At 42.2% G+C, this 14628-nt stretch overlaps 1 protein-coding gene across 29 annotated transcripts in view; it reads right to left on the bottom strand.

Moving 5' to 3' along the window:
* The window catches only part of svila (supervillin a), a 279438-nt gene that overhangs the window by 16583 nt on the left and 248227 nt on the right, over positions 1 to 14628 (bottom strand). For 28 of the 29 annotated variants that reach the window (XM_072253924.1, XM_072253940.1, XM_072253926.1 and 25 more), the window contains 4 exons: positions 12372 to 12513; positions 8368 to 8644; positions 4492 to 4646; positions 3758 to 3863 (listed from right to left, as the gene is read on the bottom strand). In XM_072253924.1, coding sequence (XP_072110025.1) covers positions 3758 to 3863; positions 4492 to 4646; positions 8368 to 8644; positions 12372 to 12513 — 680 coding nt within the window. The remainder of the gene's footprint in view (positions 1 to 3757; positions 3864 to 4491; positions 4647 to 8367; positions 8645 to 12371; positions 12514 to 14628) is intronic. The other variant, XM_072253929.1, reaches the window with a different exon arrangement.

Raw genomic sequence — 14628 nt, 5'->3', positions numbered from 1 at the left:
GAATGTACCAACTCGTTACAGACAGCAGCTGATATAGCATTACAATAACTGCTCTGTTACCATGCTATCCATAATCTATTGCACTTCCGATATTTTCACTAACTGTCTGATGGAATGCTTTACAGCTGTTAAGACTGTAAAGATAACCCATGGAGTTCTAGTGAAGCTATTAAATCAGATGGAAAGTCCAAAGAATAAAATTGTCAGTTCTTTCCAGACACAAACTACCTGTGACTGACGTAAGCCTCTCTCGTTGTTATATCATACTATCTACGGGGATAGAAGCAAAAGTATTCTGGGAATCATTCCCCTTCACCTGTGACATCTGCATCCACCGTCACCTCAGACCCGCACACTGGCCACCAATGGGCTACCAATGGGGACGCTATCCCTCAGCTAACCTAAAGCAATCAACAGTGCAGTCTCATTACCTGCAAAAGTAAAGGTCTGGAACAAAGACAGTGATTCCGAGAAGGTATGTGACATAGGGGGAAAAAGGAAGACGTTGGAGTTACAATATCTACAAAACTGGCCAAGTGACAACCAAGAATAACACTTGTCAGGGCGGGGAGAAGTTCATTCAGGTTACAACTTAAGGCAATCTCAGCCTATATCATAGTGAATGGCACTAGACTGACATTATTTACAAGGCCTGCCTTAAGACTGGGAACACGTTTCCTTTCCTAAATAACATTAACAAAGCATTCAATTTCTCTCATGCTAATAGTTTACCAGTTTCACTTCCATAAATTTCTACCGTTAGTCCGCGAGCCAGGACCTCACATTTGTGCCACCGGTACCATCTGGGGGAGTAATTCTTAGATTTTTGGCAAGGTATACACCCCTAGTGCTAGAAAATATGTGATAGCATTGCAGCGGTGGTAGCTTTCTGTGAGGGGGACTGGGAGCTGCACCCCCATGTTATAAGAACCATGACCCCATGGTGCTTTGCCTATGATAAGATGAATTATGCCAGGTACCTGTCCCCTTACTTTGCTCACATGATGAACCTCCCAGAGAAGAATCCTTCTATGTATGAGGCCTTCAAGACAGGCCAATTCTCAGTGCAGCTGTCAAGTAACAACCCCTTTGGGCAGATCCCTGTGGACCAGGCTATTGAAGCCACAGTGAACAAAGACACACAGACTCCTGGAGGCACATCACGGTTCAGCCTGAATGCTGGAGCTATCAAGCGCAACTACATAACAGCTGAGCACCATAGTGCATTCCTGGGACAGTTAAGGGAGATGGTGCAAGGCAACAAATCAGAGCTTTGTCATGCAGAGCTTCAGCGGCCAAGCATCCAGAAAGAGGAGGAAGCAGTTTCAGCCGCGGTTAGCCTCACACATGAATGGGTCAACCCATTTGCAGAGAAGCGGGACCTCATTAGCATCTCTGCGGCAAAGGTAGTCCACAAGGATATTGCCTCCGACCTGATGAAGGCATATGAGATCGGTGAGCAATGCTATGCAACCTTCAAGGATGGGAGACTAGAGGAAGACCCACCAGCAAAGAAATTCCATGACCCAATGAAAACCAACAAGCTGAAAACATTCAGTGATGTGTGTAAGAAGAGAGAAGTGAAATCAAATAGGAGGGCGATCATCTTGAAAGCAGACATGTCTTTGTTTGGACACATCATAGTGATGGAACAAGGGTGCAGTCTACGTATGGAGGATATCCTTTCTCATCCCCTTGGACCATTGCCCTGGGCCCTGTCCACACCAGAAGGATTGCTGGGAAAGACAAATAAAGCTACTTTAGCCCCAGCCTTGCAGAAAAATGTAGCAGTAGAAGAGCAACTCCCAGAAAACCCTGCTACAGTGGTTGACGGAATGAACTTGGTCCAAAGAGTGAAAGGTGATCATGTTACGTTTAGAGATGCTGCCACGACAGTTTTGGGTGTAGCTCTGAGGGAAGGCAGTCAGAGTAGCAGAATAGATGTTGTATTCGACACATACAAGGAGAACTCTATCAAGAATAGTGAAAGATCTCTACGGCGTGAAGAGACTGGTCATGAGTTGCAAGGTATCACAGGCACATAGATGGTGAGGCAGTGGAGGAGCTTCAGTAACAAAAATAGTCTCATTAGCTTCATAGTCCATGAATGGAGGAAGGCGGATCAAAGCTACAGGAGAAGATTCTGTATGCAACCGTGAATGACAAATGTTACAGAATTACATCTCAAGACAGTGAGGAGGCGTCAGCTCTTCAGTGTCAAGAGAAGACACAGATGTCTTTATCATGTCCTTAGCATTTTGTGACAAGATTGAGGCCCCATTGTTCCAGAAGTGTGGCACTAGAACCCATACAAGGCTTGTAGATATCAGGAAGGTTGCTGCCACTGCTGGCATAGAGGTTTGTAGGGCTCTCATCGGGTTGCACGTATATACAGGATGTGCCACTGTAAGCGCTTTTGCAGGTAAAGGGAAGACAAGTGCCCGAAAACTTCTGACCAGCAACAGGGAAACTCAGGACACATTCTTAGAGTTGGGTCAGGAATGGGACCTCTCCCCATAACTGATGGGCAAACTGGAGGCACTTACATGTCTCCTGTATGCCCCAAGAGCATCGACCACAAAGGTCAGTGAGCTCAGGTATCACCTTTTCTGTGCCAAAAAAGGGGAAATTGAAAGTCATCAACTCCCACCATGCAAAGACTGCTTAACAAAATATGCACAGCAAGCCAACTACCAGTCTGGTATATGGAGAAGGACCCACACGTGCCAAGCCCTGTTGGCAGAGGATGGAAGATGGAGAGAGAAGGCAAAGCTGAACAGTTGGTGGTGCACTGAATGGAAGGCCAGCCAGCACCCCATGCCGTCCTGGATCTACTGGCCTGTAACTGTCCAAAAAAAATGTTCACTCCCAAGATGTATGTGTGTTGCAAATGGCCTCAGGTGTACTGACATGTGTAGACTGGCAGACTGTGAGAACCAGGCATCCATCTCAGAGAGTGTGGAAAGTTCAAATGAAGATGTGGAAGACATGGAAAATTTGGAAAATTATTATGATTATTAATACATTATGAAAGTATGGAAAACAAAGTATGGAAAGCAGTCTTTGATTAAATATATTCATTTTACAACCAAATGGGGCCTAGGTTATGGCCATGTGGAACCCCACATTTGAATTATTGCACAGTAATTCTATATGCTATGACAAAAGCTTAAGATTGTTTTGATTTGATTCAACAATATGGAAAATATCACGACATTGATAAAACTCCAGAAATCTCTCCAAATAAGGCTTTATACCTTTTGGGGGGGTGGGGGTGGGGTGGGGTAACGTTTTCTGCTGTACTGATGTTAATATGGAATATATACAAAAAGTGATTACTTATTTGAAGTAATAAAGCTACCACTAGTGCAATGCTATCACATACTTTCTAACTCTAGAGATGTATACCTTGCCAAAAATTACTATGAGCATTGTTCCCCTCAGATGGTACTGACCAACCCTACTGGCTCACAGACCAAGTGACGTCAAGACCTCTAGCTTCCATTTCAAAGAGATTAACCAGCAGAACAAGTATACATAGATTGCACACACTCAAATTTCCTGTAACCCAAGCATTGGAAAAGAAGTGGGGAAGACTTGCATCAGAAAAATGTAACTTTTGTTCTTCTCTGAGTGAGAGGATTTGATTGCATTGCACTGTTGGATCTGTCTATACCCCAAGTATCTCTGAGCCTGGCAGCAACAGTTAAGCATTAAGAGGAAACATCTAACAAAATACAAAGCCTGGGGCTTTTACTTTGTGAACTTTCTTCTTCCTCTTCTCTTTTACCAGCATGCACAACCATTCCTCCCCGAAAGAGCTGCAGGAAACAGGGTGGTTCTTTCCCCTGAAGAACCTGTACCTGAAATGATACAACACAAAACAAAAAAAAAATGAGAGCACTGGTATTAAACGTGACATTTCAGTCATTGACAATGACATCATTTTCAGTTTCATGTTTAATGATAAATGCAGGGTAGGAAGAGAGCACAACTAGGGGACACAGTCCTAGTGGAAGTGGAAAGATTTAAAAGCGACCCAAATGGCAAGTTTCTCACACAGCAGGTGGTGTGTATATGGAATGAGTTGCCAGAGGAAGTGGTTAGGCCAGGTACAACAGCATCATTTGAGGATGACGTGGAGGGGTGAGGCTTGTGGGGCAAATTCAGGAAGTTGGGACTAGCTGAGTGAGCACTGTGGTCAGCATGGATATGTTGAGCCAAGGGGCCTGTATCCATGTCGGAATGCTCAGTACTCCATGTATTTGTGAGAACGACAATAAACCTGGCTTTGATTTTGATTGCTCACTAACTCCATGTACTTGTAACAACCACAATAAACCTGGATTTGTTTTTGATTATCTTTCTCTAAAGTACTCCCTCACTGGCAACTTCATCCCTTATCAAACCATATGTTTTAGTTCCTGATATCCCAATATGGCACCATTGCCTTGTTCTGTTTTGTATACGTTGTCCATCTTGTCGACTCACCTGTGCTCCCCGTTCCTCATCCAACTCAACAGTCATCAGAGCAGAAGTCCCTTTCTCATTCACAGTTGAGTGACGGCCTTGCCAGAAGAAGTACGCACATTTCTCCTTCCCAACTGCGGTGTTTCGTACAAGTTCTGATTTCTGCCTTTTGCCAACTATGGTGAACACAAGTAAAATCAAAACAATTTTGCCTTCGACATCTCAAAGGATTTTCTGCAGAGTTAAAGAAGCCACCTGCATAAAGAACTAATTCTCTTTAACTTTTGTTTAAAAAACATTCTTGACTCATTTCTATTCTGCAAACCTGCATGTATTGTGAAAGGCTCATATACTTTTCATGTAGTGGGGTGTTTCAGCAGTAAAGAAACATTGAAAACAGCAAATCAGAGGGCAGCTTTGCACTGAATGATGTTGTTTCCTCACTGATTTAAAATAAATCATATAGGACACAAAATGCATTGACAATTTGCTATTGTGGATTTTATGTTTCATCATAATGAAAGTTGTGGAACCATTATTGTTATTGCACAAAAATTAATTTGGAATTGACTAAGATTCTGACTTGTTCTTGAAGAGGTTTTAAGTAATTCTGATTTTGTTCTCTTTAAGTGGACCCTTACCAGTAACAACATAGAAACATAGAGAAAACCTACAGCACAATACAGGCCCTTTGGCCCACAAAGCTGTGCCGAACATGTCCCTACCTCAGAAATTATTAGGGTTACCCATAGCCCTCTATTTTTCTAAGCTCCATGTATCTATCCAAAAGTCTCTTAAAAGACCCTATCGTATCCGCCTCCACCACCGTTGATGGCAGCCCATTCCACACACTCACCACTCTCTGCGTAAAAAATTTACCCCTGACGTCTCCTCTGTACCTGTTCCCAAGCACCTTAAACCTGTGCCCTCTTGTGGCAGCCATTTCAGCCCTGGGAAAAAGCCTCTGACTATCCACACAATCAATGCCTCTCATCATCTTGTACACCTCTATCAGGCCATCTCTCATCCTCCGTTGCTCCAAGAAGAAAAGGCCGAGTTCGTTCAACCTGTTTTCATAAGGCATGCTCCCCAATCCAGGCAACATCCTTGTAAATCTCCTCTATGGTTTCCACATCCTTCCTGTAGTGAGGCAACCTGAACTGAGCACAGTACTCTAAGTGGGGTCTAACCAGGGTCCTATATAGCTGCAACATTACTTCTCAGATCCTAAATTCAATTCCACGATTGATGAAGGCCTTCTTAACTACAGAGTCAACCTGTACAGCTGCTTTGAGTGCCCTATGGAGTCGGACCCCAAGATCCCTCTGATCCTCCACTCCAAGAGTCTCACCATTAATACTATATTCTGCCATCATATTTGACCTACCAAAACAAACCACTTCACACTTACCTGGGTTGAACTCCATCTGCCACCTCTCAGCCCAGTTTTGCATCCTATCAGTGTCCCGCTGTAACCTCTGACAGCCCTCCACACTATCCACAACACCCCCAACCTTAGAGTCAACGGCAAACTTACTAACCCATCCCTCCATTTCCTCATCCAGGTCGTTTATAAAAATCACAAAGAGTAAGGGCTCCAGAACAGATGCCTGAGGCACTCCACTGGTGACCGACCTGCATGCAGAATATGACCCATCTACAATTCTGGATCCACAAAGCAATGTCCCCTTGGATTCCATGCCTCCTTACTTTCTCAATAAGCCTTGCATGGGGTACCTTATCAAATGCCTTGCTGAAATCCATATACCCATGAAGCTTTCACATTGCTGATGGTAAGGGGACCTCATTTCAGAAGGCTGATCCAAGATAGGTGATTTATTGAACAGTCTCCAGTACAGTTCTCTTTTTTTAATCACCCATTCACAGCCAAAATGACTGCACACATAAAAATTCAGTTTAAGTGAGTGGTCCAATTATAACTTAAGGGTGATTATTGAACAGGGATCAGATAAAATGTCGGTCAGTCACTTACCAATGTGATTTTCCTGCCTCTCTGATTTGTTCTGATCTCAAGCAGTTCTTTTAAGCTGCTGTGGGGGACCCCACAAGTGAGGGAAATAGTCCTGCTTCAAATACCGATTGGAGCAGGGGAATGGCAGGATGCTGTAATATTGAAGGGGGAACAGGGATGTCCTACCCAGCAGGGCTGCATAGGACAAAGAAACACACACATGTAGGGATTGGTATTGCACGTGTGCTCAGAGAAGGGAGTGACAGGTGGCTAGGTTAGGCTGCACACTGAACGGTCTGCACTGGGAAAATGGAGGGGAGGGGGTCACAGATTCAGAGGATTGAGAGGGAAAGGGATGGGTCCAAGAGGGAATCGAATGAGTGAAGGGGAAGAGAACTGAGAGGGAAAGCTCCCCTCAACACCCCCCCAAGTGGTCTTTCTTCTGCGGGCTTTCTCCCCTCCAGAGCTGCCATCAACAATGCCTCCAGGGCCTGTTGCTAATGGGATAGTTGGTATTCAGTGATGGAGCATGGGGCTTTTCCTCAGGGCTGGAAAGCAACAGAGTAATGGGGGTGAGGACAGGCTGAGGTAACGGGGGTGAAGAGGATGGAAGGAAAGAGAGGGAGACGGAGGGGGAAAAGCCTGGAACAATGCTGTGTTTATGGGTGGTACCACCACAAGAACGAACCCGAACGTCTGGCAAAGGGAGCGTCATGACTTGACTTGGGAAAATGTAAAACAACTTCTGAAACATGAATGCACATGATTTCATTCTGCAAACCACCCAGAAAAATCTTCCTGCCACTCATTTTCTGCAAGCAACTGAAACAGCCATAAGTAGTGACCGTCCTGTACACTGAGGCAAAGTTGATATAACCTCACCAACAAGGAGCAGCATCAACCACTTTAGAAGGCAATTCCCGATCTTACAAAAATTGACTCTAGCAGGGCAGCCTTTCCATATTTCTACATATTGATCTTATGTCTGCTATATGATGGCATGCAAGTCATGATCTTAATCGACGCATCACCCCAGAACCAATCTCAGTGCAGACTAGTGTTAAACAAAGCTACATCATCATCCTGTTTCTTTAGACTTCCTTGCTGCAAGGTTATACCTCATCTCTGACAATTATTCTGCTGGAGTGGAGTTAATTGAAACAAATGAGAACCTATTCAACTAATGTTGCTTCTACTCCAGAACCAAGGTCACTTGAACCTCAGCATCACGCCATGCAACACAGAAAGCACTGATGTATGCACAAATTTAGAGACTGAGCTCCCAAGTAATTGTTAACTCGCTCATTGATGCATTTGAAAGGAAATGATGGTGCTGAGAACTTCAAGTCCGTGCATTGGGAGAAGGCAGGACCAACATACCAAACTCAATCTCACCCCCACACCTCCTGCACCACTCACGGCAGAGACTGTGGGGCCCGCGTTGACTTCATCAGCCATTTCAGAACAGGATCCATTATTCCCCCCTAGAGGCAAGGAGAAGTGACAGTGTGTCTGTGGGCCTCAGCTCACTTTTCCCATGACAACTCTTGCTGCCATGATTCATTCCCACTTGTTTGCCTTGGCACCAAGCCAGGTATTGGCAAGGCTCTGGGACACTGTACATACACAAGGTGTGGGTCCAGCCACCATGCGTCAGGGCTCCATGATTCATGGTTAAAACAGAGGCCAACTCTCAAATAGAGAGAGAGCACAACTTAAACATTTTTTTTTTCCAACAAAGGAACCCAGGATTTAAACATTAACTATTTTACTTTCTGCAAATGCTGCCTCCCTTGCTAAGACTTTCAAGCGTTTACTGTGATAATTATAAAAGTTTTTGTTTGCCCAATTGTCCAATTCTGTATAGCCCATGGTTATAACGTTAATCAAATAGCATTCATTAATTGGGTATCATCAGTACTAACCTGTGGTGCTCACCAGGTACTTCCATTTCACCACGTATGTGTCTCCTTCATGAAACTGTCCAATGCTCTGCTTGGGTAATCTGCTGTAGTCATACTCAAGTATGTGCCACACATCAACTGAGAGATTAGTGATCTCAAACTGCCTTCCATCTTCGCCCTCTACAACTCCATAACCACGCCCAATATTCAGCCCATCCAGTGACGTTCCAACTGGGACTGGTGACAGAGGAATCATCAAAGAGACGTCATATGGTTTAAGGTCAACGCCATGGTCCTGCTTCATGGGAAAAAGGTGAGAGTCAGAGTTGTATAGCGCATATATACTTTAATAATAAATTAACCTTTCAACCTTTAATTTCATTTCAGTGAGCACTGTTTGAGCTTCAAAAACAATTTTATAGGAAATAAGAAACACTAACACCCGGTTAATAAAAAGATGTAATTCCTTTTTCTCCTTTTTTTTCCCCAAAAAGCACATTTCCAAAGCTATTTAAAAATTTTATTTCAATTGTAACTAAAGTTAAATGAAAACCCGATTTGTGCCATTTCCAATGGCCAACTTAAATTAATCCTCAATAAATTTCATTTTATACAAGTATAATCTTGAAGTATAAAGAGACAGTATTTGATAATCATAAGTGTTTAATTTCAACACAAATTATAGATCATTTTCAAATGAACAGCTTTGGGGAGAATTAGTAAAGTTGCATGGCAATAATTGCAACACCTTAGCTGGCAGCATTTATAACTAAGCCCTCAAAATATAAAAAAAATCACAACAGCATCTTGAAAGAAATAAAGAATCTTTTGCAAATTGAACACCTTTTTACTGGAACTGACTGCATGTATGGAATGCTAATTTTCAGACTGTTAGTGATGCAAATTTTAAAAAAAAAGTAAAATTATTATAGATCTACATCAGTGAAGTAGCTAACATCCTGTATATACATATTACAGCCATAAAATTGTACAGCACAGAAATAGGCCCTTTGGCCCATCTAAGATAGTCAAATTTGCCTCTACACCCAACCTTTTTTATGGCATGGACCAATACCATTAAGCAAGGGGTCCAGATTGGAAACCCTGCTCTAAACCTTTTCCATCCATGGTTTTTAAATCTCATTATACCTGCCTCAACCACATCCTCTGGCAGCTTGTTTCATATACTGACTACCCTTTGCATGAAGTAGTTGTCCCTAAAGTCCCTTTCAAACCTTTCCCTTCTCGCCTTAAACCTACTGCCTCTATCTTTTGATTCCCTTTCTCTGTGAAAAATAGCGTTCACCCTGAATATGCCATTCATGATTTCATACATATCTATAAGATCACTCCTCAACCTTCTCGGCTCCAAGTCCACCTTTCCTTTCACTATAATTCACATCCTTAGATCCTGGCAACATTCTTGTAAACATTTGCACTCAATTTAATGATGCATTTTTTTAAAGAGCTTATTCAAACTACACAGTCCTGCAGATGTGACCTCTCCAGTGTTTTTGTACCTTGAAATCCTATGCACAGGATTCTGCTAACATTATTTTAACCAATATTTAAAGCACAAACCCACTTCACAAACAGTTCTAATGGTTAATAACCTACACTAGTTAAATCCTCAGTTAAATTTCAGCCAATAGTTGCAGCTAATGGAAATAAAAATTGAGGTTAACTTGCTTCCACTTCAGTTCTCTGGGCATGTAATTTGTTTCATCCTCTCTGGTTCCTTCAAATGGCGACATCGTTTTCCTGATTTTCCTCTCAAACATCAATTGCTATGCTACTTCAAGTTTCTTTCTCAAAACTCTAAATAATTGATTCCTCACATCCATAAGATCATAAGATATAGAAGTTGGATTCGGCTTTTTGGCCCATTGTGTCTGCTCTGCCATTTCATCATGGCTGATCCAATTTTCCTCTCAGCCCCAATCTCCTGCCTTCTCCCCATATCACTTCATGCCCTGACTAATCAAGAATCTATCAACCTCTGCCTTAAATATACACAAAGACTTGGCTCCACAGCTGCTTGCGGCAAAGAATTGCACAGATTCACCACTCTCTGGCTAAAGAAATTCCTCATCTCCGTTCTAAAAGGACACCCCTCTATTCTGAGGCTGTGTCCTCTGGTCTTAGACTCTCCCACCATTGGAAACATCCTCTCCACATCCACTCCATCAAGGCCTTTCACCATTTGATAGCTTTCAATGAGGTCACCCTCAATTCTCATGAATTCCAGTGAATACAGGAACCAGAGCTATCAGACACTCTTCATATGACAAGCCATTCAATCCTGGAATCATTTTTGTGAAGATCAGCTTGCCCAACTCTACCCATCAGTATATATGCTAGGTTTCCTGTCATTCAAATGCTTCTGAAACTAAATCCACTTTACTTCCCTCATCTGATAAACCATTAAGAAAAAAACTTTATTAAAACTGGAATGCAAACTAAAGTTCAAAATGGGTCTCTATGCTGAGATAGGGTGGTTGGAATTGGTGGATGAACTCAGCAGGTTGGGCAGCATCAGTTAGGAACGATGACTCAACATTTCGGGCCGGAACCCTTCGTCAGACTGAAGAATGAAAGATGGGGAAGGATTTGAAGAATGCTTGTAGCTTCAGTTGAAAGACCAGTAATTTGAAAGACAAAGGGGTGGGGGAGGGGAAGCATTGACGTCATAGCCCTGAAAACAATGGGTAGTAGAGGAGGGAGGCGGAACCATGAGGGAGCTGGGGGAGGGGGTAGAGTGAAATAGGGATAGAGGAAGGGAGGGGGAGGGAATTACTGGAAGTTGGAGAATTCTATGTTCATACCAAGGGGCTGGAGACTACCTAGACGGCATATGAGGTTTTGCTCCTCCAACTTGAGTTTAGCCTCATCATGGCAGTAGAGAAGGCCATGTATGGACACATCTGAATGGGAATGGGAAGCAGAGTTGAAGTGGGTGGCTACCGGGAGATCCTGTCTGTTGGGCGGATGGAGTGGAGGTGCTTGACGAAGCGGTTCCTCATTGAATGGGGGTACATTACACGGCATCCACACAAATGTGATTTCCAGTTTGGCGGGGCCGAAGGCTGTTTCCCCTAGATGACCACAAGCTGGGCGAGCCTGAGAGTTACATAAACATACCTTTTTTTTTAAACAAAGGATGATTCAGCTTTTTCACCCTCACCTTCCTAAGCACAACAGCGCAACCAGACGAGCTGCTGCCTCGAACGACCTGGGTTCAATCCTGATAGTCGTTGCTGTTGGCATGGAGATTGCATATTCTCCCTGTGACCACATGGTCACACGCCAAAGACCTGTGTTTTGATACTGAACACTGTAAACTGACAATAGTAGGTAGGTGAATGGTGAAATACCGTGGGGGTGATGGTGTAGATGGGAATAGGGAGAGGATACAATGGAATTAGCATAGCATTTATGTAAGTTGGTGATGGTTGGCCTAGATTGGTGGGACCTGTATAACTACCCCACTTTTTACTGGATTTATGATTATTTATTAATTTTCTGAATGATGAGGGAAGAAGCACCATCATGAATCAGTTGGGTCAATAAACCCATTTCTGTGTTGTAGACTTGAGGTGATATATACAAAACCTTACATTCTTATAAAGGCTATCAATACACAGCTCTGGTTGGTCAAGACTGGCATGAGCTAAGGAACAAATACAGATAAACAGGGGTGAAGGAAGAATCTAACTCAAGGGCTGAATGTACAAGAGGGATGGAACGTATTATTTGCATCAATCGATAGATGCAGAAAACTATTACTGTGACATTGGAACCCTGAAGTAGTACCTCGTCATAATACTCAAGTGAAAAGCTCCTTGGGGAAAAAGAAAACAACTTGGTGAGGCTGTAGAATTTCTGTAAACTGTCAAAAAACTTTATAGTTCCAATGTATTCAATGTCATCAATCTATCACATTTTACACACCACAACAGTTGCTTAATCCTTCCATAAAGGATTAACTTTACTACTTCATGAGTAAAGTAATGAAAGAGTTTCACCTTGTGCTCCTCTTCAGCTGCAGATTTTGGTGAGGGCTTCTTTAAGTCCACCCAGTCCAGAAACTTTTCCTTAAACAAAATAGTTTCATTGTGCTCGGTCAGCCTGCCAAAAATGGCCCAATCAGGACGACCTTGACCTTTTCTGCCCGCAAAAAAAAAAGGAACACTGGTAGGATTAATATTAACATTGTGCTCATGGGTTAAATGGTCTCTGCTACGTGGTAGTATCCTATCTTAGTAGTAAGAATTCTGTAACTTGTAGATGTTCTGCCTACATATATGGGAGTGGAGGACTGGAAGACTACAAATGCAAACTGTTATTTCACAGGAATGCTTTTAGACCAAACAGCCACAGGCCGATTAATCTAATATCATTGGAGCGCAAGTGATTGAAAGTAAAATATTGAGGGACAGTATAAATTTTCAAGTGGAAAGGTGTAGATAAATCAGCAACAAAATTGTCAGGCAAATGTTGAGTGAATTTTCTTTCAGGATATAACAAAAAGATCAATGAGGGCAATGTATTTGATATATTTTTAAATAGGATTTTGCAAGATCTTACAAGGCACACTAACCTGAATAGTTTAAAGCACATAGGACTAGGGGAAAATGGTAAACTGGATAGAAAATTGGCTTGTAGCAAAGTATGAAAGATGACAGTTCACAGCAGTTTTGTGATTCAAATGATGTTTGCATGAGTAGAACTCAGTACTACATCCACAGATTTTCATGGCATATGTAAATAATTTAGACCTGAATGCAGGGAGAATGATCACAAAGTTTGGAAGTGATGCAAAAATGGTTCATAATGAGGAAGTAAAAAATTTCATCTGCATGAAGATATTGGTTGCCAGAAAAGGATTAAGTGGCACTTAATTTGGGTGGGTGTGAACTAAGGAATTTGAGAGTGGGTAAACAAGGCAAAGGAATACTCAGAAAACAATGGGATATTTGGAAGAGCATATCAACAGTGCAGCCTTGAGGAGGGTGGCTGCAGACACTCTAAAACTGAAGAGATAGAAAGAGTGACAAATGCAGATAAGAGATGGTTCATTGGCTGAGGCATAGAACATAATAGGTGCTCATTCTAGAACTGCACAAAACATTGATTAAGCCAAAGTTAATGTACCTCATGAGTTATGGATTTTGTGATACAGAAAGGATGATGAAGGACTAGAGAGAGTACAGGAAAGGAAGTTGTAAACTTCCTTCTGTATATGAGGAAAGTGAGTTTGGCCTGGATTGTTTAGGGGAGACTTGATTAATGTATATAAATGAGCAAGAGACTAGATGCAATGGAGAGGAAGGACCCAGTTTCTTCAGCAACGATTACTAACAAGGGCATTGACTTAGAGTGATTGGTAGAATGATTAAAGGCTGAGGAAATAAAAGGCAAAATCCATAACTCATGCGGTACATTAACTGTGGCCTAACCAGTGTTTGGTACCATTTAGGGACAGCCACTTCTTATGTTCTGTGCCTCAGCCAATAAAATACATCTTATTTGTGTTTAGATCAGCAGATGAGAGGATCTGAAATCAACTATCTGAAAAAAAATAGTTCAAACCTCCTTTGGGTCTGAAAATACTTTATGTTGGATATGCTCATGCTTTGAACCACTGGAGATCAACCAAAAACGGGGAGTGAGATAGGCTGCACTCTATATTCAATAAAGGCAGACTTAACACCCATCTCGTAAAATGAAGTAACTCTCTGCATTCTGAGAGTTACTGTGAAAATTTATTATTATTTGGCCATTAAAATAACTAACAGTCCACACTTTCATTACAGTTCATGTCAGATAGGCTGGTAGCTCAGAAATCACAAATTGGCACAGTCATTGACTTCTCAAAACTTCACATTTCTCTATGAAATTTCAACTGGGAGGTGTAATTTGTCATTGGTTACTACAATGGCATTGAATTATACAGAAAACATACAACAGCGGAATCCAAAACTGATTTAGGAGCTACTAAACATCAGTGTTTAGATCCGACAGTTTTTTAGAATGTGGAGACACGCTAATCCATACTTAAGCACCCAGCCTCTAGCTCATCCTCCCAATAAATTTTGTTAAGTCTGTATTTAAGATTAGAGCAACTCAATCTCTGAAAGGAAGATAGCTCTTCAGTGCAGTAAATAGACATTATTTACACCAAGCAACTAATGCAACTCCACTAGTCCAGCTGACAAGAAATATTGATGGCCTCTTCGAAGAAACAGCAGTAAAGAAAGTGCATAATTTTTAAGGATGACT

Source organism: Mobula birostris, chromosome 3 (assembly GCF_030028105.1).
Source record: "Mobula birostris isolate sMobBir1 chromosome 3, sMobBir1.hap1, whole genome shotgun sequence".
NCBI lineage: Eukaryota > Metazoa > Chordata > Chondrichthyes > Myliobatiformes > Myliobatidae > Mobula > Mobula birostris.
The sequence above is the reverse complement of the archived record's forward strand: the minus strand, read 5'-3'. Positions and strand labels throughout refer to the sequence as shown.